The 22,684-nt window shown below is 38.7% G+C and overlaps 1 protein-coding gene across 2 annotated transcripts in view; it reads right to left on the bottom strand.

The window, feature by feature from the left end:
• Positions 1-5,301: 5,301 nt before the first annotated feature.
• LOC126236923 (zinc finger protein 37-like) overlaps positions 5,302-22,684 on the bottom strand; it is a 68,451-nt gene continuing 51,068 nt past the window's right edge. For both annotated transcript variants that reach the window (XM_049946588.1, XM_049946587.1), the window contains 2 exons: positions 18,859-20,148; positions 5,302-6,681 (listed from right to left, as the gene is read on the bottom strand). In XM_049946588.1, coding sequence (XP_049802545.1) covers positions 6,235-6,681; positions 18,859-20,148 — 1,737 coding nt within the window. In that variant the 3' untranslated portion in view covers positions 5,302-6,234. The remainder of the gene's footprint in view (positions 6,682-18,858; positions 20,149-22,684) is intronic.

Here is a 22,684-nt window from a genome sequence, read left to right as displayed (position 1 = left end):
TGGAAAGTACTCTCCAAGTCTTCTGCCTAAACAATTACACTCGAAGCACTTGCAAGACTGAAGAATAAGGTACTGTATCTACTAAAGTAAAACTTCTATAAAGCAAATTTTTGCAGCTTCACTAATAACAGGTCTTTGATCACAGTGAATATCTCTCTGATCTAATAATAAAAATAATAATGTTATTCCAGTAATGCCACACAACCCAACTGCCTGGAATTTAGTGGGCATGAAAATAAAATAATTAGTAAAGGCAACAATATCATAACAATCTGAAGGGTGTTTGCAGTGCATACCCATATTAGAAAATAGATTATCATGAGAGAGCAAGTCACTTATATCATTCTGCCACAAGGTTATTTATATTTATACATCTTAACCCTTATTATACAAAATCATTCAGAACAGATTTATACTGTCTAATTCAAAATTATTGCTACTCCCTGTCAGTGTGTGTGTAATCTCATGTTTACCTTTATCTGCTCAAAGAAGAGTGAATTAAATTGCAGGTCCACAGAAATCAGATGTTCAAATGAAGAAAGCACTAAAAACTTCTACTTTCTATTCACACACACAATGATGCTCAACTGGCTAGTTAGAAATTCCACCTTACCCTGAGCATTTGTCACTTTACATGAAGTATTTTGCAGTCAAGCTTCTTTGAAAGACAGTTGCACCCAACTTTTGAAGTAATCTTGACATAGTTACACACAAATGAATATTTCACACTAACAGGGTACACAATGTAATTTACTCAAATCAGAAGCACAAACACAGGATTCTGTAAATTTACAATTTCAGCTAAGGAAATACACTGATTTTACACATATAGGCTACAAACATATGAAACTGAAATAAATAATTTTTGCCCAGAAACAAGAAACTGCTACAGTATTTTCTTGTGCATTTAGAACCTCCTCCTTGCTGCAAGAATCAGGGCAATTTAAAACATTGAGAAAGATGTTTTATTGTCTGTAATTCTCTACTTACAGACCTCGTAAGCATCCCCATTCATAAGTTGTTCAGTGATGTCCACACCTTCTTGGAGATTACTTATCTGGCTGACCACAATTTCTTTCTGGCCTCCTTGACTGATGTATTTAATACAGATGTTGCTCTTGCTACACTTCAGCCTAGTCTTGGTGAAATATGTCAATGAATATAGTGGGTATAACTCATTTTCGTCGTCTTCATTTCTTTCACCAGTTATGAGTACTTCCCAATGTATGTCACGAAGAGCAATGCCTGCCAGGTAGTACAATTTATCAACAAGAGTTGACCTCACACAGCCAGTAACTAACCTCGCAATGTCTACTTCTTTCATGTGTGTGTATTTATACCAGACTGCGCAAGAACATTCACCAGCCAAGAAACACAGTGCCACAGCAAAAGTTCAGACTACCTGAGTTTGGGCACCCACAGATATTAACAAACAAATTTCCAAATGGTGGTTTTTGGCTTGCAACTTGGTTAACTCCATGTTATTTGTGTGTAAAACAATACTTCAGCTCAATGCTTCTGAAATTACTTTTTACCCCCCTCCTGCCTGTCTGTCTCTTAGGTGGAAAGTGCAAACCTGAGTTCTGTGTGGGTTTGGCTTCAGGTGTTCTTGTTACAGTAATAAAAAAAAATTCCGAGAGCACTTGTCAGCAAGTGTTCTGCTTCAATATCATCTGTGCTGTCAATGCAAGGTTTTCAGCATACAGGAAAATTTTGAATGAATTAGGTCTTGGCAGCTGCTTCTTGAAGATTCAAAGTGTTGCCTTTCAGAGTGAGTATTTTCACAATCTGGGTTGTTCAAACACTTTCAATCAATGAGCAATATCTACAAGTTTGCAGAACAGCCTCTGAGGAGTTGGGAAAAGAGGTTTTCAGGTGGGTGATGAAGTGTGACTGGATAACTAAATCAATAAGAGCAATATCTGACTGATAAAGTAATCATATCCCTTGTTTATGCCACAGAAGTGTCATATTGGTACAGAACATAGCACAACTGAACACAGGAAATAAAACTATTATGAAAATGCATTGGTATTGTACAAAGTATATTTCTTCACCAACAAAGTTACACTGAATGAATATCTCAAACAAATGAAGGCACCCACAGCTACAGCTACATCTACCCACCTTACAGTGTGTGGCAGAGGGTACTTTTACTGTAACTGTTATTTCTCCTTTTTGCTGTTTCAGGCACGAATGGCGTGTAGTAAAAACGATTGTTGATGAAATTTTATCTCACTCTATTTTACCTTCATGGTCTTTTGACGTGATACATTTAAAAGGAAGCAGTATATTGGCTGACTCCTCTTTAGAAGAAGCCCTCAATTTTAACAATAAATCACACCACGATACACATTGCCTCTCTTGTAGTGCCTGTCACTGGAGACGGACGAGCACCTCGTCGGTCTTCCATTCTTACTAAATGAACCTGCAACAAAATGTGCCTCATCTTTGGATCTTCACTATTTCTTCCATACGTTCTATTCCAAACTGAGCAATGTTCAAGTATCAGCCAAACAATTTTTTTTTTTTACACTACCTCCTCCAAGGGTGGACTACAGTTCTTATTGATTCTTCTAATGGATCTGTCTGGCATCTGCTTTACCCGTTATTAGTTTTACACGATTGTTCCACTTTAAACTGTTCGGTATGTACACATTCAGATATTTAATGGGTGTGATTCTTTCCAGTGATTCTTATGCCATTGTGTATTAACAAAATAATAGATCTCTTACAATTTTTTTGCGATATGTCCAAAGTTACTTTTATGTCTGGAGGTTTCGCTACCTTAAGATGGTCTACTGTGTTCTATTTGGTAGGAAATCTTCAGTCCACCACAATGACTGTGCAACACTTTCATTCACTGTGCGATGGTACGAAACTGCATCAAATGCTTTCCGGAAGCCAAGAAACACATCATCAAACTGGATGTCTTTACCTGCTGGCTCCTTGGTCTTATACAAAGCATATTTTGTCTCCAGAAAGGTCATAATACGTGAGCATAATGTGCTCTAAAATTCTACAGTAGACTGATGTCAGCAATATATATGAGCATGACGTATGTTGTAAAATTTTACAGTAGGCTAACACCAAGACAGGCCTGTAGTTTTATGGATAAACCTTATTTTTTAAAAACGGGAGTACCTGCACATTTCATTCAACCAGTGAAATTCAATTTATCCTGCCTCATAGTTTTTCGAAATACTTCTAATTTACCACAGAAACAATAAGGGAACACAATCATCCACCATGGCCTAAAGTATTGAAGTTCATAGAAGAGTACACTTCTTTCACAAGAAGAATTTCCATTGAGGATGCAGTGCAACAAAATACCGTATTTACTCGAATCTAAGCCGCACCTGAAAAATGAGACTAAATCATAGGAAAAAAAAAATTTCCCGAATCTAAGCCACACCTGGAATTTGAGACTCAAAATTCAAGGGGAGAGAAAAGTTTTAGACCACACCTTCAAATGGAAACAAAGTTGGTCCATTGTAACATGAGACACAATTCAGGTCGAATGGATGAAGATACAGCTACAGTAATTTGGTTCGAGTCTTAAGCTTAACAGTTAAGATTTACCAAGTAGCCATTGCTATGTGTCCGTATTTATAAGGGTACCCTTCCTTTTTCACGTGCTTCGTCTGGTTTGAATTGATTGCTTATTGTGCTTTGATCTGATAAGTGCCATTCTCTTTGTTATAGTTGTTTACGTCACTCTAAGCTGAAAATGCATTATTGTATTGTGTCATGCATTGTTTGTCGTGTTATGATAATGAGTGTTTACGACCTGTAGCCGCTCGCAGCCTGGCTCGCTTTTGTGGCGCTACCGCCACTTACAATTAAGAAAGAGAGAGGAATTGCCAAACAATGGCAAGAGACCGCTATTTGTTGTTACTTACACTGCTGCTTTCTTTGACAATGATCAACAAGAACCAAATAATATACTGCGTATGATAGATGTTCTGAACGAGAGTTTAGCGAAAATTTTTCTCCATTTGAAAATCTTTGCAGATGCCTCTTTAGTACATTACATTCTGCACAGAAATTAGAGTCATCTTAGACTTAAAAACCTAGTCAGTTGCTGTGCTTCATTTGTGACTGTATCACTATTCAGCATAAGAATAATGTGAATATAAACATGGCATGATATGTATATTCTTCCGTGTTTGCTGTTGTCTCACTCTAGTTTCGTAGTTTATTGGGCAGACAGGATTTAAATGAGACAGCAGCAAATACGAAAGAATACACAGCATAATGTTTACGTTGTTCTACCTTTTCTTTTAATTTATTTGCTGACGCAGAGATCTTTGTGCCTGCAAAACATGCCTGTGTAGCGCTACATATATTAGATTGCAGAAGTTAGTTGTGGCGGCACCTACCAGCATTTTTCAGAACTTCCGCTTACTTTGCACTCGATTCTAAGCCGCAGGCAGTTTTTTGGATTACAAAAATCGGAAAAAAAAGTGTGGCTTAGATTCGAGTAAATACGGTATATACTTGGTGGTAACAGTCAAATCCAGTATGTCCATTCAGATTCAAAGTTTTCATTGGTTACACTCTGTACAGCCTAATCCATTAACTATCTCCCCCTCCCCTACGCCACAAAGCATTCTCTTTTCTACAATTTGGAGTGATCACTATTTTTTTTCTATGTCCCATATCCTTTAATCAATAATAATACTGTTACAAAGTTATCCCGTCATGGAGATACAATTAAGGCCATGTTGGTATAGGCTAGAAAGAATATTACAAAACATTTGTGGTGGCTGATCACTATAGGAAAAAATGAGCATGCCACTCTGCAAAATACCCAAAATCTACAGACTAAGAGCTGAAGTGCTTAAGCTGGGTAGTAGGGCACTGAGGAAATCACAGAGATCAGAAACTTCTTTCTTCGAATCATCAGCATATACTATATTAAAATTGTGATGCATTTTTGACCATTAGCCTGTAGACTCTAAATGTTATGATTTATGATACTGGTTTTGCTGAACCTGACATGGTATTGTCCTCTGCAAGCAAGATAAATAGTGAACATTGATAAATTTATGCCCTGAATTTCTGGTAACAAAGTAACATGTATTTCCAGATTTGAATTAAATTACTTGACATACCGAAGTCTGTTTCACTTTTCATTTGCAAACAACTCCTGGTGTTTCCTCCTGAAGTGCAATACAGCACTGCCCTTGGTGACAGGCAGACCAGTCCATTTGGTTAGGCTGTACATGTAAGGACTCCATTATTCAATCAAGTGTCAATAACTTACTGCTTAAAACCGAAGTCCAGAATATGAAGAAATTATGGGATGGTAACATTTTATTTAGTAACCAAATAAAAGCAGTTAATATGAAAAACTAATAACTGAAGCACACAACAGTACTAAAATTTTAATTTTGCTTTTATGTCCTTAATCACTGTTAAGGTAAAACAGTGGAGCATATAGGCAAAATGTTCATATTGCATGGTTCATCTGTTCTTTTCTTCTGTTTTGCAATCATCTGTAATAACAGTCTAGTGTGAGTTACACAGAAAAATAACTTTTACAATGTCATTCATCAGGCCATCACTAGAAAAGAACAGAAAATAAAAAAGTAGATATTTCTTCCCTAACTTGGGTTATCTGACAATACAATATCACAAAACACAATTTATCACAAAATCTGTTGGTCAATCACGCATTTATGCAAGATAACAGCTTGCATGGCGCACAGTATGTACATTATACAATTCAGCAACAGTAATTCATAGATAAAAAAACATCGACGAAATTCAATGGCCTCTAAGGGGAACACTTGCTTTCAGCTCACTGTGCTTTTGAAGACATGATTCTTGGGTAATATTAACAGAGTACACAAAAAATGAATATTATTACAACGAAATATACACACATCACAAACTCAATCACACCATTAATTACAAAGAAATATTACAAGCAAGCGCATATCCCCACACACACACACACACACACACACACACACACACACACACACACACACACACACACACACACACACAGGTATTTTCATATGTGACTCATTTTACTTTCAGACCACAATAGTGTACAAGGATACATTAGACCGTACATCATTTAACATGCACCCATACTATACATGCGAAAATTTACAAATACGTCGACAAACAAGGAATACTGGCATCACTGCCAGCATAGCACAGTTCCATAGTGTAATCACACCAGAGCAATCACATTCAATTACAATTCATACTTAAAGTTCACTGGCTGGCATTCACCACATTAAACCACGTCCGACCAGCTCCTAGGTGCTCCGATGAGGGTATCCTAATTTGAACAAGATGCACAGGGCCAGAGCTAGTCTGAATAGCAGGTACGGATCCACTGAGGGTAGCAACAGCATCCTGCTCATATGCAGCTGCAGCTGCCCCTAAGTTTGGAGTAGCGGGCACCACAAGTGTGTGTCTGCTTGTATCACCGGACGATGTTGTGATCTCCGTTACCGAACCAACATCAGTGTGAATATCAGCCAGTTCCGAAGGGTCCGCAAAGTGAACTTGTCCATCAATTATAAGATGCTCCACTGCTTCCTGGACAGTCTGGCTCTTTGTGTCGGCATCCTCAACTACTACTGTCTTTTCTGCATAGCAGCGATCATCGCTGTCTTGTTGGATAATCACATGATCCTTCAGTTCCGCAATGTACACCTGGAAAAAAATTATTTATTTTAATAGATTCCTGAATAATAATAATAATAATAATAATAGTTAGGAAAATATTCATTTTTTGGGTTCTGTACATAAATCAGAAAACATGTAACACTTATGTTGTCTATCTGCCTGCCTATCTGTTCATTCATCTGACTTTTCAAAATCGTTTTTGTCAGAAACTGCTAGACATTTAGAGTGGAAATTTATGTCACATACTAAGCTTTTAAGTCAATGCAATCAAAAGATTCAGTCATTTATGTCACATATTTTGATACTTGCAAATTCACTCATTTAAACCTATAGGGCACTTACCCTTGATGTAGAATCATGAAATGTGGCAATAAGAAAGGTTTCACAGTACACGTAAAGGAAAAAACAGAAACTTTTAATTTTATCAAACAAAAAAATTATTTTCCAGTCATTTGTTATTCAACTTCAAATTTTAAATTAAAACTTTCTTAATAGCCTTGGAATCCCTGGGACCGGAGCCAAGGGGCAAAAACTGACTCCCGGAATGGCTGATTTGTCTATATACATAATAGTTCATACGGAACCTTCAGTGTGCATGTCCTAATCACACTTCACCAAATTATGTTTTTTTTTTCTTTTTTTCTTTTCTTCTTTTCTTCTTTTTCTTTGGTCCATCAAATGTGTCCTTACTGTCAACTTTTAAGAGACATAATATCTATATACAGGCCTCTGTGTAATGAAAGAAACATTCTTCCTTTACAAATAGTTTAACAAGTTAAAGCACAGACTCTTTTTTTATTAATATGCATACTGATATCTAGCACAAGAGCATACACTGATAAATTCATACTGAATGCAACTATTAATTGATCAACAATTTTTCCATGAGGTATCATCTAATAAAAATAATGAAGAGCAAACTTAGATTCCGTATTTCTTATTATGATTCTATCATAAGTGATGTGGAAAATCATTGGCAAACAACAAATGTGGCGCACACTGATTTTTTATGAAATACTGCCAAGACTAAAACATCATCAATATTCAACGTTACAGAAAACATAACACCTCATTTATCACACAAGTCTTGTAGTGACACATCCCATTCCTTGAATGAGAGGCATCACATCCTGAAATACACATGCCAGAGAAAATATGCTCACGACAGAGTAATCAATAAGTGACGAGCACTCCACTGTTGAAATGTGTTTTACATCTGATACTAGAGCTAATGATCCAGTGACTGTATGGAAGTGGGTAGCAGTCAGACAATTCTATAATATGCTGAGGTGGAGATTGGACTTCCATGGAGCAGGCAGTGCGGAAGAAAGAGCTCCGCAAAATCTATGAACATGAAATGCTGAAGATAATAAATGTATTTTAATTGTTAATTATCAAGTTGAATATCACATGTGTTATATACATAGTATAGAGAGGCAGTACACGAGTTGGTAGCTGTCCTCATTTATCATGTACTGAGTTATAATTTTGAAGATAATATAAGAAGGTGAATTGAATCTCACTTCTTATTTATGTGGCTTATTTATGTGGAGGAGTGAATGAGAATGAGGAGTTAATTTTCAGCAGCTTTATCTGCAGCCTTTAAGGAGGCAAAGTCTGGGCCAAGTTGGAGGAGGAAAGTGAATGGATTCAGAGCACAGACTATCTGGACCATGATTAATAATAATACTTAACTGCAACTGAATATTCAGTAAGCAAGAGTCACTGTATATAAAGGAATGTTCAGATGGCAACTTAATTGTTTGGTGCATGAGGTGAAGTATAACAAACCATCACACAGCCCAAGCCAACCTGAAACACTTCAGTCTGACACAGAAACAGTTGTTACATAATTATACAGATAATTATTTATTTTATGGTGTCTCTTGACATTCCTACCATGTAGTTCGAATTCTCAATGATAAGAGTTCAAATGTCTGAAAAGATTTACTATATCATCCAAGATGATCTGTTTTCATACTATGTCAAATGGCTTGGATAACAGTGGCCAGAGAAGGAAACCATCACAGTCACAGGTACTTCAATACAAAGCTGATGTCTGTAGAGTACTTGACTTCCTAACCTTATTTGTGCGTTTTTTAATGACAATTCCTTCATGCAAGCATGGGCATTCATAGATAATGAGTGGCCCAGCCTCAAGAAGCTAAGGTCACATTTTATGCACATTTTTAAGTAGTTTTTGTACAAGGAGACAAACTGCAGTGAAACTTGTCTGTAATAATCATTGCCCTTTGTGATTATAATCAAAGATCGTTACTTGTTTGACCTTTGACTCAGCTTGTCCAATTTTCTTTTGCTGTTTTACTGGAATTTCAACTCCAGCTGAAAGCCTGTATTCATTACACACGAGACTGTTGCGATGCCCAGACATCTCTACTTATAGTCAGCTATCTGGCAATGAGGAATGCACTACATAGAAATTTGTCTCTTGTTTAAATCACTGTCAGAATTCAAAATCCTCAAGGACAGTTTCACAATGTTCTCCACATTCACACATAATGATCTTCAAGAACGCGTCACATGATGTCAAGTCTTCTGTAATTATGTTGTTGGTTCACCATTTGTGCTCGCACAACCACAACAAAAAAGAAATTTATGAGAAACTGCATGACAGTTTACTGTTGACTGTCTGTGAGTTTCTATCATGTTTTGAGCAATAATGTTTTGATCTTTATGTACAATCATTGGTCAACAGTAATAGTACCCAAGACCCAGCCATTCTCTATTAATTTCACATTCACATTACTTCAAACTAGAGGATAAAACAAAACCCCTTTTCCTGAAGCCACTCATTGCAACTAGCAGTATTTTTACTATTGTCGCATCACCCAATCCTAAGAGTTGCCAACATGCACAGTATTTATAAAGCAATCCTCACATCCACTATTGAAGTGTATCTACTGTATTGCAGGTAAGAAACTCTGCAGTACCTCTGTTACTTGTAAAGTAATTTTCCTTTATGTCACTGATGTTATAAATGACAACTTATGATGAAGTAGGTAAAAACTAATACTGATCATAAAGGAGTGAGTATGCACAAAAATAAAAAAATTATAATAATGGCAATATACTATACAGGAAGCAGCTACTCAGGTAGCAGATTACTTGTGGACTGCATGTGAGGGTTTTTTTAAGACTAGGTGGTAGTCTGAAGTACTCTGATGAACAATCATCAGTTGATACACAGCAAGGGAAGTCATACTGCATTAGGAATCAATAATGGACGAAAGGTGTTAATAAATTAACCACAGTTGGAAGAAAAAAAGTGTACTGATATAGAAGAAGGTAGCAAAAACAGGAGCATTAAAGGTTGTCTTGGTCTCATCAGCTAAACGAAAGCTGGACTGAAAAGAGTAGTATACAACACATTATTCTGAATTAAAAGGCAGAATATTTCTAACGCAGCAAAATCACAAAGCTGTTGTCAGGTAGGAGTACATTTGTGCAATCTAGGTATCAAACCAACAAAATTGGATAAGAGTTGCCGCAGTTAACAAAGATGATAAAATACGAAGTTTAAAGTGAAATTTTTGAACACTTAGAAAGCAAGTTACACCAGTAACGAAGACTATTTGACAGCTGTCTAGTTCAGAAAGAAGACAGAAGAAATTGGGGTAGGGATGGGTTCCAAGGCACTGAAATTTTGGTTTTCCGATATTGTGTGTGAAGAGAACAATGTTGCATTGGGAGTAGTTTATTGTTTAAAATCCACAGCTGAACGTGGGAACATTACAAAACATAATGAGAAGAGAGGCCAATTAAAATAAAGGAAGTTTGGGGAGTTGAAATCATTTAATAATGGAACTTTTTGAATTTTCCACATACGAGGAAATTAAAAGCTGGTTTTGCAGCAAACCGGGAAAGTCTTTGTAAGTGTTTGACAGAAAGAAAGTAGTGAATTGCAATCAAATTTATTCAGAGTAGTATGAACAGTAGGTATAAGAAAAATGAATTATATATATTTTCCAAGAAGAAACGTGAAGTGCGAGACTTGAGAGAGACCATGCTGAGTGAACTTTTTTGTAGCCAACAACTACGTACCGCGAGCTGCCAGAGTAAGGTGACAGAGCTTTCAACAAGCTCGATAGGTCTGGGGTGCACTATACAAAGGAAGCAGCTACTCAGGTAGCAGGTTACTTGTGGACTGCATGTGAGGGAGTCTGAAGTACTCTGATGAACAATCATCAGTTGATACGCAGCAAGGGAAGTCATACTGCATTAGGAGTAAAGACACACTGACTGTCAAAATTTTATCAGTAAATTACTGAAGTATTTGCAACCAAGTTCCTGAATTTACTGCCCTCTAGGAAAGTTCTCACTCTCAAATTATTCTCGGGACCAAGAGCTGGCTGAAACCCAAAGTGGAAAGCTCCGAGATATTTAGCGAGTCATGGAACATATATCGGAAAGACAGATTAGAGGCCATAGGAGTGGGAGTGCTCATTGTGGTTGACAAAAATATTGTCTCTATTGAGGTCAAAATTGAGTGTGACAATGAAATTATCTGGTTGCGTGTAACAGGTCTAGGTGAAACCAAGCTAATTGTTTGATGTTTTTCCCGGTCATCCGATTCTGCTGTGACATTTCTAGTCATTCAAAGAATGTCTAATGTCAGCAGCACGTAAACACCCAGATCATTACTAGTAGGAGGTGGCTTTAACCTACCAAGTATGGACTGGGATGTCTATTGATTCACTGCAGCAGGGTACAGTCATTCGTGTGAAGCACTTTTGAACACTTTTTCTGAAAACTGTCTTCAACAGCTATTTTAGCAACCCACACACAACAGAAATATCTTAGGCCTTGTAGTTACAAATAGGCTGGACCTTATTGACAATGAAAGTACATTAACAGGGATTATCAATCATGATAAGGCTAGGAGAATGATTCTGCTAGAAATGGCAGATAAGCAGTTGTTAGCATTCCACTTACACAAGTGAAATGAACTGACATCACTTAGTTCCAGTAAGGTGAACATAGAGAAATTACGGGCAAAGTTTAAGCAGATTGTAAATCGTGGTTGCGAGGCTTATTGCCCAGTAATTGGATTAAGGATGGAAAAGACCCCACCATGGTTTAATAGCAAGACTTGGAAAATGCTGTGGAAGCAGAGGCTGTTGCGCTCTCGGTTCAAAAGAGAACACACAAATGTCAACAAACAAAGGTTAGTAGAGATTCATGCGGCTGTGAAAAGATCTATGCGCGAAGCATACAGCTACTACCACCATCATACCTTAGTAACAGATATGGCAGAGAACCAAAGAAAATTGCTAAGTGGGTCTAAGGCTTCCATCCCGTCACTTGTTGACCAGTCTGATGTGGCAGTTGAAAATAGCAAAATGAAAGCCATACACTGCTGTTTGACCATCGAAAAGACTTCAGTATGGACAACATAGTAATAAGCATCCCTGGTGCGGAGAAACAACTGAGGGAGTTTAAAACAAATAGTTACCAGGTCCGGACAGAATCCAAATTTGGTTTTTCAAAGAGTATTCTATGGCATTGGCCCCTACTTAGCTTGCATTTATCATGAATCTCTAACCCAGCACAAGGTGCTAAACAAGTGGAAAAAAACGCAAGTAACTCCTTTGTATAAGAAGGGCAAAATAACAGACCAACAAAATTACAGATTAATATCCTTAACATTAGTTTTATGCAGAATCCTTGAACGTATTCTAAGTTTGAATATAATAAATTTTCTTGAGACCGAGAAGCTGATGTCCATGGATCAGCCTGGCTTTAGAAAAAAAATCACTTGTGCAAAACTCAGATTCCCTTTTCTCACATGATATAATGCAAACTATGGATGAAGGGCAACAGGCAGATTCCATAGTTTTAGATTTCAGGAGAGCATTTGCCATGGTGCCCAGTTACAGGCTGTCAGAGAAGGCACGAGCATATGGAATAGGCTCACATATATGTGAGTGGCTATAAGACTTCAAGTTATACAATGCAGTATGTTGTCCTCAGTGGAAAGAGATTTGGCGGACAGAGTGGGCAGCAATCTGCAGTTGTTAACTGACAATGATGTGGTGTATGGTAAGATGTCGAAGTTGAGTAGCTGTAAGAGAAAACAAGATGACAGACAAAATTTATAGATGGGGTAGAGAAATTAAGTTAATGTGGATGAGTAGGAAAAACAATGTTTGGGTAAGTCATACATCATTAGTAGTGTCCTGCTTCACATAATAACATTATTTTAATAACTGGGCATAACATTGCAAATTGATATGAAATGGAACAAGCATGTGAGGACAGTGGTAGGAATGGTGAGTGGATAACTTCGGTTTACAGGGAGAATTCTAGGAAAGTGTGTTCATCTGTAAAGGAAACAACATATAGAATGCTAGTGTGACCAACTCTTGAATACTGCTCCAGTGCTTGGGATCCGTACCAAGTTGGATTAAAGGAAGACTTCAAAGCAATTCAGAGGCAGGCTGCCTGATTTTGTTACTGATTGGTCCGAACAACACACAAATGTTACAGAGATGCTTTGCGAACTCAAATCTGAATTCCTGGAAGAATGTGATGTTCTTTTCAAGGAACATTATTGAGAAAATTTACAGAACCAGCATTTGAAGCTGACTGGAGAATGATCCTGTTGCCTCCACCAAACATTGCACATAAGGACCACATAGATCAGATGTGAGAAATTAGGGCTCATACAGAGGTACAGAGAGTCACTTTTCCTTTGTTCTATATGCAACTGGAACAGGAAAGGAAATGTCTAGTAGTGGTATGAAATACCCATGCCATGTGCATTTCGATGGATTGTGCAATATTGAAGTAGATGTAGATGTGCCTAACCAGAGGCCCTTTGTCAGCCTGCACTGATTGAGAGGATTTTAAACAATGAGTCATCACAACAGTATTGAGCAGAATTTCAGCTGACATACTCACAAGACACATTAACATCAGGACAGTCACATCATCTTGTGGCTTTCTAGGCAGTAAAAATTTGGCCAGTTGTACTGGAGTGACACATCAGGTGGGATTCTTGTTGGCACTTATGAGTAACGAGCCACAACATTACAACTTCATAGTGTATCTTCCTCCAGTGGGCTGCAGCGACCGTAAGGGACAGTGCCCTCTTTACCCGTAGTGTCAAACTGGCTTCAGAAGGAGCAGGCAGCTCAAAAGGGCTTACTTTACTTCCCACTGTAACCACACAACCCTCCTGCAGCAGCTGCACCATATAATTACAATAAGTTATTTCAGTTTGAGTTGTTACTGTCTCTGAAGGGTTTGGAGTGAAGAAGCCAACTGTTCAGAAAGCCACTAAGACAGTTGACAGAGCGAAGCAGAATGTCCAGTTGTCTGCCTGTCCAAGTTACAATTAAACTGTAATGATCTAAAAAGTTCATTTTGAGTACTTATAATTAGCATTTTCTTGAAAATTCTTTCAGTTCTGAACAAACAGTATAAGTTGCTTGTAATTTTATCAAGTAGGATACATCTTTCTTAGTAGTATACAGATTTCTATGGCAGTTATAGTGTAAAATGTAACTATCTATGTTTATGGAATCAGCTGAGTAGTTTAGGGAGGAAACAGCTGGTATCAATGGACAAAAGCTTAGTATGGGTGCAAAACTGGATGATATGAGAGAGCATAAAAACGATGTGAATCGGTAAATATGTCAAGCCAATTCAATGGCCATATAGATCAGTTATAGAGGAGTGTGATCAAGGATATAAGATAGTACATAAATCAGATGAAAGGATCAAAATAATGGAACATCTAACAGCCACAAGTTGCGAGCAACTCCATAATATGAACATGAACAAGAGAGGTTAAAAGGCAGATCTCAAAGTTTAAATGACAAGCTTGAACTATAGGGATAACTGCTCTGAAAAATTAGTTGGGTCCCTTGTTGACACAAGTAGAAGATAACGTCTAGGATTTTTCACAACAAAGATATTAGATTAAGTGAACTGCCAAATTACAGTTTCATCAAGATTTAGGCACAGTGAAAAAAGAAGTTAGAACGAAGCCGTAAAACCTTACAACTCAGTACAAGAATTGAACTTATGGGTGAGAAAATATATTACAGGAGAACAGTAACTTCTTTTAACCAGCTAACCAGCACTTGCCTACATTCAAAACTTTAGTGGAAGTAAACTCAAAACTCAAGAAAGTACCCCACTGCACATACTCCGAGTACTGGGATGAAGAAGTCACTGTGCGCACTTGTTTCGATGGGGGGGGGGGGGGGGGGGGTCCTATAGAAATACCCAAATTAATATTGCCAAACATTATAACGTTTACTTGTACGAAGTAAAGGATGGTGCATAAAAACTGGTCCCAAGTACAGAATCCTCGCCAACTATGCACGAATTGTTGCCCAACAGGAAAGATACAACAGCAAAAAGATAAACATGTAATAATTAGATTATAAATAAATAAAAAGTGAGCTAACCTAATGAACTAATCTTGTTTTTTACATTAAATTAAGTGCTGAAAATGATCACCTTGTGCTTCAAACCACTTTTGCATGCCTAATGTGTTAATACACATTTTGAACAACTCTGACATATCAGTTTTTAAAATTTCATTATGAATATTGTCCTTCAAATCTTCTAACATTATTGGCTTATTTGCATACACTTTCCCCTTTAGACTGCCCTCAGACAAAAGTAATAAGTGGTTAGGTCCAGTGAATACAGCAGCCACAATCCTTTGCTGACAGTCCTTTCTTCTATAAATCTTTCCTAAATTTGTGAGACTGAGTGACGTGAAGTGTGACAGATTCACCTGCCCTGTCAGATGGAACTTGTCTTCATCACTGATGAAATACAGCAGCGGATCCAGCATTCCACTCTCAATTGTTTGACATAGCCATGTACAGCAATTCATACATTTGTATTATCTTCCTCTTTGACTTCCTTGGCACATCTCATTTTGTAGGGCTTTATCCCTAAATTGTGTAAAACACACTGACAAGACTTATGCAAAAACGTCACTTTTTGTGACAATTTACGTCTCTACTTCTTTGGACTCTGGACCATTTGTGCTCGAACATCTACAACTACAGCATCATTTGCAGCTGACCCTGTAGTATGCCACTTTGTTACCATATCCTGTATACTGCTCTTTGCTACTACGGAAATGCTAGGAAACTTCTTTGCAAAAATGTCCCGCATTTCCTAATATGAAGTGGTTGACACGTATGCCTCCTGTGCGACAATTCTTTCTTGAATAGGATACACCTCGCTGAGATATTTACTTAACACATCTTAACCAAGTTGCAATGGCTTTCATACTGAGAATACAAAACACAGTCACAACATGTTTGAAACAATAGATGGCAACTGGTTGGCAACAATGAGCAATGTAGCACTCGGGGCCTGTTTTTCATGCACCACCCTGTGTAACAGCTTACAGTAACAGTAAAAAGGATGAAGTTAAGTGTTTTTACTTCCTTCTGTACAGTCACATTCAGACAGAAAAGAGAAAAATATTAAAATAAAGTGACATTTATGCTACTGAGTAATATAGTAGTGACTCTAAAAATGAGGAGAAATGAATAGCAGTGTTTACAAATCCCTGTAAGATAGACACAACATGACAAGTGGATAGTAAGGATACAATATAAACAAAAACATGGTGTGAAACAGCAATTGAAATCGAGCATGGTTTGCTCAGCAGCATGCTCATGCACTGGGTGGTCAATTTTGCTACTGGTCGCAGTTTGACAGTAGTCATTTAATTGGATGAACACTTAATTGGGCGTTATGTCCACATGAAATGTCGTGCAGAAATTACAGCGAAGCTGGTATACAAGATGACTGCTTTCCAAAGGTGCCCATGCCACCGATAGGATATGACAGGGTAATGTAAGGTAGCATAGGCCTGTGATGGGACTTTAGTAGGATGTATTGGGTGGGTATCAGACAGTAGCTGAACCCGTTAAATACAACATGCTCAATTTCAATAGCTGCTTCACAACCAATGCCATTTGGGTCCTTGCCAAACACTACTTTCTCTGAATTATATAGATGGGAGTTGTCCTTGCAAAGCATTCTTCAATCCCGTGATCCTCTTGGCCTCTAACTTTGCTAGCTCCTGCCTCCACCCCTGCCCCGTGATCTTACTTCACTTATTCTGCACCCACACCCTCTTCTTCAAAGTTCCTTCCCCGTCCTCCACATCCACTCCTCCATAGCATTGAGCAATGTGCACAACTCCCCCTGCCTATAGCCAGAATAAGCTCTCTGACAGCACATTCCTATCCCTTGCACCTGCTGACTTCTCTCCCAGCAATCTGTCACTCTACCCTAACACTCCCTCCCAATCCCTGCCTTCTTTCTCCACTCGCCCACTCCACATGTGCGAGGGGACAGAACTCGCAAATGGCAAAGTTCACAATTAAGTCTGAACAATGTAAATAAAGAGCCTGATTAAAAATGTAGAACAACGTATTTCTGTGCTACCTTGGATAATATTCAATGTAAATCATTTATTAATAATAGGTAATTATTTTTTGAAATTCTTATGCAACACAATCTGGATGTATGCTGTTAAAAGTGAGTCTCACACATAGTACCAATCCGTAGCGGACAGCCACTGTCCAACAGGAAAGAATATGAAAGAGGACTAACACTGATGTCACTTTTCCATTGAGTTATATAAGACCGATATTAATAGTAAAATGAAGTTCGTGTTATGTTCCTAATATTTTAAGTTCAAGTGGAATAAAAAAGTTCATCTCCTTTAATGTAATAATTATGATGTTTTTATATTGGAGAAACAAACTTCATTATGGTAAACATGACAGTTTTGGTAAATGTTTGTCGTATTCAGGGACAGAAGAAGTGAGATCAATATGTCAATGATGAAAGAAAGAATTTCATAACATACTACTCTTGATTAAAGTATTTACTAAGACCAATGTCTGTGCACTGTACCCATCAATTTTATTTTAACAGTTTATTCCCTCTGTCCTCTTTATGTAATTATCAGGTTATTTAAAATTCTCTTCTCAATTCAAAATCCAATTAGTAATATTACATCTGAGATGGATCATTGCAATCATCAACAATTTATCATCCACTAATGGATACAGGCCTCTTCCAAACTTCTGCATTCATTATGATCTTTAACTTTTCACATCCCAGCTTGTTTCTTTACATCGTCAGTCCATTTTCCATTTGGTACCCTCAAGGTCTTTCTGACCATAAGAAACCCAAAACAGAATCTTTTTAGTCAATTTCCCATTATTGGTAACACTGGTTCCCGTCAGCTCACCAAGGTTAAATGCCGTCGGGCTTCGCAAGTACTTGGAAGGGTGACCATATGGGCCTGCTGAGCACTGTTGGCAAGCAGGGTCCACTGAGCCATTGTGAGGCCAATTGAGGAGCTATTTGTCTGAGGAATAGGGGCTAAGGTCAAGAAACCTAACAATGGTCAGGAGAGTTATGTGCTAACCACGTGCCCATCCATAGCCGCATCCTATCAGCTGAGGATGACATGACAGTCAGTCAATACCATTGGGCCTACCGAGGCCAGTTCAGGCAGAATTACTCACTCAGAATTTAATTAATTATATGCTTAATGATTCACAATCTTCCTAAGGTGCAGAAAATAGTTTTGGTGGGTTAGCCATTCTTTGACTGTTCTCCAAACTAACTTCTTTTTGCATCACTAAAAAATTTCCTATAGCTCTAACTACTTGTACAATGAGAATGTTTAAGGTACTATAATAATGCACAATAATGCACACTAAGTTATATACACTTCCATGAACAGAGTATGCAAGAATGAATATTTTTCCTTTTTTCCATCATAAAATAATTCCTTGCATTATTACTTCTAAGCTGCAAATTATTGATTTAATACCTGAAAGTTCTGGGTAGACAGTAAATACCGAAAGGTGTAAAAGTAACCACACACAGTATAGTTAAGGTACTGAATGGCTGGCTGGTACAGAAACATGAGTTAAATAGTTACTAAGCTTTCAGACAATGTACTCATTTGGAGTTAAAATACTGAAACACAATAATCACCAAGCAAGGACACTGAAATCATTGTTAAGCTTTCACAAAATTGTTATAGTTGTCTGTTGACTGTTTAACATATCAGTTATATGGTGAGTGGTTATCTTTACTTCTTGCATTACTACTATTACTACTAATACTACTACTACTAACAATAACAATAATAATAAATTCGTATCCCAAATTTACCTTGGTTTCATGCTCAGGTACATGACTGCCATCAACAACAGTCATTTCTACTTCTGCACCAGCAGACAGTTCACCAGCAGTGGCAACTACTGCTTCTCTAGTTAAATCATCATCTGAAGTAAGCCTTGGCTGGTTCACTACAATTGTGTCATTTAAATGACCTTGGCTCTGCATGTGATTGTATAAGAGTGGTTTGCGCATGAAACCCATTCCACAACACAAACATTCATAAGGTTTCTTGTCACTATGCACAAACCTATGAGCATTGCGATTGTCACGGCTGTTGAATGCTTTACCACATACTTCACAATGGAAAGGCTTCTCACCAGTATGGATACGGCGATGTTTCTTGAAATGCTCAGGATAAACAAAAGTTGCATCACATGTGGGACATTTATATGGTCGTTCACCCGTGTGAGCAGCTTTTACATGGTAATCTAGGAGACGGCGTCGTTTGAAACCTTTACCACAATCAGCACATTTATATCGTTTGTCTTGGAGGTGTGTAGCACGTTTGTGAGATTGCAAGTTGCTACGCTGACTGAATGTTGCACCACAGAATTCACACTGATATGGTTTCTCACCTGTGTGTGTACGTTCATGATCACGTATCTCAGCCTTTCTTGCAAATGCTTTACCACAGGTGCGACATACAAAAGGCTTACACCCTGAGTGAACAACTGAATGGACTTCCAGATTTCGAGGTGTACCAAATGCCTTTCCACACTGCTCACAGATGTATTCACGAGAACCATTATGAGTACGTTCATGCTGTGCAAGGTTCTGTGCACTCAGGAATGTCTTCCCACATTCATTACATGTGAAAGGTCGAGGGCGTATTTCATGCGTCTTTGCATGAGCCCTGTATGTGTATTTTGATGCAAAATCTTTGCCACACACCTCACACACATAAGGTCGCACTCCAGTATGTGTATTGATATGTTCTTCTAGCAAATTTCGAGAGCTATACCGCTTGCCACAAGTCTCACATGTCCACAGCTTTGACTGTGGATAATGCATACGTTTGTGTACACGGAAAAGTCTAAGGTTACTGAATATACGATTACACACTTCACACTGATAGTCTCCATCCTCGGTGGCTGCATGCTCATCTAAGTGAGCAGATAATTCATTTCGTTTGCGGAAGTCCTGACCACAGATATCACAAATGTAAACACGGATGTTATGTACATTTTTTGTGTGTGATGATATGCTCTTCATGTCCCCCACAGCCCTCTGGTCTTCGTCACATAACAAGCAAGTGTAATTCTGTCCATCTCTCTCAATTACCTGCAATTATAAAAAATATATATAAATGTATAACACTCAGTTTAATAATGAACGCGTGAGAAAAACATACCGGGTGGTCATAATTAAACTGATGTTCCAATTGCTGCAGTGTGAGTTGTATACATAACAGGTTGCTGAAACACAGTATGTATGTTCATTAAATCGTTGTGCTCATGGAGTTCGCTGGGGGAAAAAGCTTCACTTTCTGCCACCAGGTGAAAAACAAGGCACCGTAAGAAGTCTGAACATGAAACATTTCCTGTTTTCACATCAGTATGCTGTTTGTGGCTTGGATATACATGTTGATATCTATTGTGAAGTGACTGTTGGTGTAAATGATTAAGAAGATTGAAGTTTTCTGTTCGAAACACAGTGGTGTTGACAAGAAAGACCGTGCACTGCTGGTAAAGTTATTTCATCAGAACGACAGCAATAGCAGTGCTATACTGCGGAAATATTGCCAAAAGAAACAGCTGCGAAGAGGCCCCATGTCAATAAATGGGCTAAAGAATATGATCAAGCACTTTGAAGAAAGAGGAGAATTAGGGGTGCAGCAAGGAGACAGAAGTGACCCTTTCCCATGGAAGTAGTTGTTGAAGTTACTGTTGCTATAACCGAACATGCAGCATATGGCTCAAACTCTGCACAGACAGTGCTCAAGCTGTGTCATGGGAATTTTCTCTCCCCTGGTCAACTGATAAAAGATTTTGCGGCACATTTTACACTGGTATACCTACAAGATTCAAAGTGTGCATCAAATGAAGCCCAAAAGCTACAACACCGTGACTGTCTTTTGTTTTTTGGCACCCATGGAAATATATGACATGTGGCCAAGGAATATTCATTGGCCGGGCAAGGCATATTTTACTCAGCATGGTGTCATGGATGCACATTTTTGCAGGAACATCCACTGCACCCAACTTTTGTGATTTTGTGGTGTCATTTCATTTCACAAGCTCCTTCATTGTCCATCTGTTTTTCTCTGTGCAGATGACACCTCGTGGTCTGTTAGCTGTACAGTGACATATTCATGCTATAAAGACCTTGTGCAAAATTTTATTCCAGCTTCGCAAGTAAGCAACTTTGTCACACCATATTTTGGTTGGTTGGTTTAAAAAGGGTGGGGGGAGAGACTAAACTAAGAGGTCATTGGTCATTGGTCCCTTGTTCCATAGGAGACAATGCCACAAGGCTGAGACTAAGACAATGAGACAACACAAAACAGAATGAAAGGAAAAACCAAACAACGACTGAAGGGCCACAAACACTTGAATGGACAAAAGGGGACAAGAAAACCACAAAGACAAAAAAACAGGTATAAGAGGTTAAAACAAGAAAGCAGGTTACCATGGCTGGCTGACCATGAGGATAAAAAGGAAAGGCCAGCCACTCTGCAACACATTAAAACCCCCAACCTGAAAGCATAGCGTGCAGGACACACAGGTACATAGGACATTGCTAAAAACTTAGAGCAAATGATAAAACTCACCCTCACAAATAAAACATAAAACTAAAGCTGCTGTGGAGGCATTGTCATCCAACACCGAAGGTAGGGTGCTGGGAAAGTTAAAAGTCGGCAGTCCAGCAAAAGATGGACAACCGTCATTCGTGAGCCACAGCGACACTGAGTTGGGTCCTCACGACGGAGAAGGTAACCTTGCATCAGCCACATATGGCCAATGCGGAGCCGACAGAGCCACAGAGCCCCTGCGAGAGGCGCGCACGGAGGTCTTCCACACATTCATAGTTTCCTTAATGACATGCAGCTTGTGCATACTGAGGTTATACCATTCCATCTCCCAAAGCCACAAAAACTTATTGCATTATATAGAATGCAGGTCAGTTTCAGAGAAGCCGATCTCCATAAGCGGTTTCTGCGTAGCCTGTCGGCAAGTTTATTGCCTGGGATTCCGATGTGACCTGGGGTCCAGACAAACACCACTGAATGACTGGACTATTCCAGGGCATAGATGGACTTCTGGAAGGTCGCTACCAAAGGATGACAAGGGTAGCACTGGTCGATAGCTTGTAGGCTGCTCAAGGAGTCAGTACACAGGAGAAATGACTCTCCCGGGCATGAGCTGATGTGCTCAGGAGCACGAGATATGGCCGCCAGCTCTGCAATGAAAACACTGCAGCCATCTGGCAGGGATTGCTGTTCTATATGTCCTCCATGAACACAGCCAAAGCCAACGTGACCATCAGCCATAGAACCATCGGTGTAAACCACTTCATGGTCCCAGTACATGTTGAGAATTGAGAGGAAGTGACAGTATGGCCCCAGTACATGTTGAGAATTGAGAGGAAGTGACAGCAGAGTGTCACAGGGTTAGCTGAGTGCTTAGGGCCATGTGAAAGGTCCACGCGAAGCTGCAGCCTAGGTGTACACCATGAAAGTGTTAGTGAATGAACCTCAAGTATAGGTGGTAATGACAAGGACTCCAGTTCAGAGAGAAGGAATCACACACGAACTGCAATTGTAAGCTCTGACCTAGGCCGCTGATGCAGGAGATGAACCGCCATGGGCAGGAAAAGG

Source organism: Schistocerca nitens, chromosome 2, assembly GCF_023898315.1.
Source record: "Schistocerca nitens isolate TAMUIC-IGC-003100 chromosome 2, iqSchNite1.1, whole genome shotgun sequence".
NCBI classification, from domain to species: Eukaryota; Metazoa; Arthropoda; class Insecta; order Orthoptera; family Acrididae; genus Schistocerca; species Schistocerca nitens.
This window is presented reverse-complemented; position numbering and strand designations above follow the sequence as displayed.